This window comes from Myotis davidii, unplaced genomic scaffold (genome assembly GCF_000327345.1).
Source record: "Myotis davidii unplaced genomic scaffold, ASM32734v1 scaffold356, whole genome shotgun sequence".
Taxonomy (NCBI): Eukaryota; Metazoa; Chordata; class Mammalia; order Chiroptera; family Vespertilionidae; genus Myotis; species Myotis davidii.
Window position 1 is genome coordinate 197,493 of NW_006288188.1, and position 4,332 is coordinate 201,824.

Genomic DNA, 4,332 nt, shown 5'->3' on the forward strand with positions numbered 1-4,332 from the left:
AGGCCAGTGGTTCTCAACCTTGGCTGCACATTAGAATCACCTGGGAATCTTTTTAAAATCCTGATTTCTGGGCCTCATCCTCCAGAAATTCCATTTCTTTGTTACTAATGTTGTGGCCCCACCCCATAACAAAGAAACAGAATTTCCGGAGGATGAGGCCCAGAACTCAGGATTTTAAAAAGATTCCCAGGTGATTCTAATGTGCAGCCAAGGTTGAGAACCACTGCTCTAGATCCATCCATGCTGTAACAGATGGCAAGATTTCATTCCTTTTTATTGCTGAGTAATATTCCATTGTATATATGTACCTCTTTTTAAAAATTGATTTTTGAAAAAGAGGGAGAGTGATAAAGAGAGGGAAATAGAGAGAGATTTGTTGTTCCACTTATTTATTCATTCATTGGTTGATTCTAGTATGTGCCCTGACTGGGGATGAACCCATGACCTCAGTGTATCAGTACCAGACCTTAACAAACTGAGCTACCCGACCAGGGCTGGTTTGATTTTTTAATCACTTTTATACTTAATTCTAAATCTTCCTGGAATTTAAGTATGTTTACCCATTAATTAAATATGTCATCTCAAACAATTTTGAAGTTTATTTTCGTACTGATTGAAGAAGCATTATAAGCAGTGATATAAAGCCTGGGGCTATAAATTCAGAAAACTTTCTCTTATCCTTAACTAAGCCTTTTTTTGTAATGCCTGTGTCATAAACTCCAAAATTACCCCCAAAATATTAAAAACAGTAATAGGGGGTGAAGGTGATCATGTAGTCTCTGATCTTGAATCATACCATAAAATTCTTTTCAAGCTAGATAGGTTTAACTCCCACTCATTTTTTCCTGTTTTATAAGTTTTGAGTAATTTTCATACTCTTCCTATTGGACTTATTAGATATTTAATTGCTATCCAGTTGGAGTTTATGTATTCAGAGTTGTGTCTATCAGCCGTGGGCAAACTACAGTCCGCGGGCCGGAACTGGCCCGTTTGAAAGGAATAAAACTATTGAAAAAAAGAGCGTACCCTTTTATGTAATGATGTTTACTTTGAATTTATATTAGTTCACACAAACACTCCACCCATGCTTTTGTTCCGGCCCTCCGGTCCAGTTTAAGAACCCATTGTGGCCCTCGAGTCAAAAAGTTTGCCCACCCCTGGACCTCTATGATAGGAGTTCCAAGGTTTATCTTATTACAGTATTATGAGCTGTTCATTGGAAATAGAGCTCTTTATTGCAAGGCAGTTTAAAATGGACTTGTGTATTATTTTTTAATGTTAATATATCTTTTTGAACTTAATAAATCCACAATATCTTTAGCAAACACGTAATCAATTTAAAAATGATTAACTAGGTATTTTACATTCTTTTTAAAGATTTCGATTTCTATTCTTTTTACTCTTTTTAAATATACATTTTCATTGATTTCAGAGAGGAAGGGAGAGGGAGAGACCTAAAAACATCAGTGATGACAGAGAATCATTGATCAGTTTCCTCTTGCACGCCCCCTACTGGGGATGGAGTCCGAAACCCGGGCATGCAACCTGACCAGAATCAAACCCTGACCTCCTGCTTCATATGCCAATGCTCAACTGCTGAGACACACTGGCTGGGATACTCTTTTTTAATTGAGACATAAATGACATAGAGCAGTTTCAGGTACAGAACATAACGATTCGATAATTATATATATTGTGAAATGATCACCACACTAAGTCGTTAACATTCTTCACCAGTTACAAGTTTTTCTTGCGCTGAGAACGTTACAGATCTCTTAGCCACTATCAAACGTATAACTACACTTACTATGCTGCACATGACATCCCCAGGTCTTAGTACTTTTATAACTGGAAGTTTGTCACAAAACAGACTTGTTTTAAGTGTGTTGTTACCTAGTACATTTATTTGACTGTCAATTTACCGTTGCTTTTCTCTCTACAGAAAAGCAGATGCTCTCCAGATGTCTTCTGATAAGGACCAAGTTTTTATCCCAATGTCACAAACAAACGCCGATGGCCTCCCGGGGACCGTCCCCAATGACCAGAAGACATTTTCTGAAGGAGCCGTGTTAAGTTTCCATAACATCTGCTATCGAGTGAAAGTGCAGAGTGGATTTCTATGTCGTCGAAAAACAGTTGAGAAAGAAATACTGATAAAAGTCAAGTATGTGCATGAACTTTTGTTTAAACAACTTTATTGACAGTAGTGGACTTCACTGGTTTAGCCCAATGCAAGCACAGGTGCTATGGACATTTTATTTGTATACATGTCTGTACAGATACATAGACACACTTTCATTTCGTTGGGCTCAACAGGGAGTAAAATGGTTGGATCACATGTTGGGTATAAGCTTAAGTTTTTAAAGAATGGCCAAACTGTTTTTAAAGTGGCTGTATCATGTGCATCAACTCTTGTTTGAGAAACTGAATAATTAATGTGCCATTTAGCTTTTCCTGGGTAAACCTCGTGGTTTAGTGGGAAGAGGCCTGGCTGTGTGACTTGCAACTTCCTGACTGAGGGGATAGAATTGTAATCTCTGTCTTCAATATTCTAATCTGTGAAATAAAAGATCTGTCACTGTAGTTTACGAGACAGACACTTGAGGTACTTATGTCCTTTATGTTCTAGAAGCAAGAGTCAGGAGGTTGAAAAGACAATATACAGTGAAAGCTTAGCTTAAGTTATGCAGTGGAGGTCCAGCATGATAGAATTTAGGGTCTAAACCAATACTAAACTATGATTTTCATTCTCTTCCTCCATGAATGAATTTATCATGTGGGGGCAGAGTGGGCAGGAGAGTGAGGAGGGAACGGAGAAAGGAACCTCCTTGGGACCGCATGTCTCTATTCTTTCACAGGTGCCAGCCATGAGGATTGTTCATGTTTTTCTGATTTCTAGAGCATTGAGCCTGATTCTTCCTCTCTGTGGAGTGGGGACTGCATCTAGGTTTCTCGGACACCGTGGCCTGTGTGTTTTGTTTAGTTAGTGTGTTTGTTTGATGGGGGAAATGATTATTCCTGCATAAAACAAGCACTTTTCCAGCTCTCTGAGACTGGGGGAGTGGTATAAGAGCCCCTGGGCCAGGTATGGCCTCCAACCTGTGTAGAAGCAGATGCTTCTCATGCTTTCCTGATGCGTTCTATGGGATTGTGGTCTTTTCTGTTAGTACAGCCAACTGCTCCCAGGAGGCTAGGACATGACAAGAAGAGGAGAAAAGTTTTGCATGGGGGGGGGAGGGGGGTGGAGAAAGAACAGGGACCTGGGATTGGTTGGGTGGTGGTGAGGTAGGGGCTGTGTGGAGTTGATAGAACTTTCTTCATGCAGCAGCACATACTGTCATGCCTGCTTCCTTGTTGCTTTATTGTATTGGTTAAGAAGCCCTGACCAGGAAAATAAGGAGAGGTAGGTAGCCACAAAGCTTTTATCTTTTGCTACATGCCTAGATAGAAGTGACTCACCTTGTTTAAAGCTGACAAGGTTTTTGTGAAACATAACAGTCAAGAAAATGTTGGTCACTTCAGATTTTGTGCTAAGTGGAAGGTAACAAATAATTTGTTACCTTCAACGCATAGGTTGAATGGATTTCAAATGCATACTGGATGAGTGTACATTTATCTAGCCTATGTTTTAGTAGGTCAGTAACTCAGTACACTAAAAGTGTCATCTGCTCAAGGCTTCAGAGTGTTTTTTTTATGGTTCAGGGTATGCAGTCCAGCATAGATGAGTTCTGTACTTGCATTCCTGGGTTCATAAAATGGTGTCAATTTTTTTCATAATTTTTAAAATTTATTAATTACAGTTGACAAACACTATTATATTAGTTTTAAGTGTACAACATAGTGATTAGACATGCATATCTGTTACTAAGTGATCACCTCAGGATGTCTCATAGGTCACCAGAGTTTGACTTGCATGTGGTAGCACCACTGCCATTGAAAGTAGTAATTATATTCCAAAAAAGCTGATGAGCATATATATCTAATCTAATAAAAGAGAAACATGGTAATTGGCGTACAACCGCTACCCTTCCCATTGGCTAATCAGGGCGATATGCAAATTAACTGCCAGCCAAGGTGGCAGTTAACTGCCAACAAAGATGGCGGTTAATTTGCATACATAGGGGCAATGATGGGAGGCCATAGGGGAAGGACGGTGATTGGAAACACAGGCGGCAGGCAAGAGGCGGGAGGCACTGCCCATGGCCCTGATTCAGAGAACCAGCTGCCTTTGCCCGGCCCCCTGCCAGTGATCGGAGAAGCCGGAGGGGGGCAGGGAAGAGACAGGCGCCTGCCTCTTCCCTGGCGGCCCCTGCCCGGGCTGAGGAACCAGAG

At 40.6% G+C, this 4,332-nt stretch overlaps 1 protein-coding gene across 1 annotated transcript in view; it reads left to right on the forward strand.

Annotated features, from left to right (window-relative positions):
- Positions 1 to 1,946: 1,946 nt before the first annotated feature.
- LOC102761301 (ATP-binding cassette sub-family G member 2) overlaps positions 1,947 to 4,332 on the forward strand; it is a 42,192-nt gene continuing 39,806 nt past the window's right edge. The window contains exon 1 of the mRNA XM_006760041.2: positions 1,947 to 2,164. Within this exon, the coding sequence (XP_006760104.1) occupies positions 1,962 to 2,164 (203 nt within the window). The 5' untranslated portion in view covers positions 1,947 to 1,961. The remainder of the gene's footprint in view (positions 2,165 to 4,332) is intronic.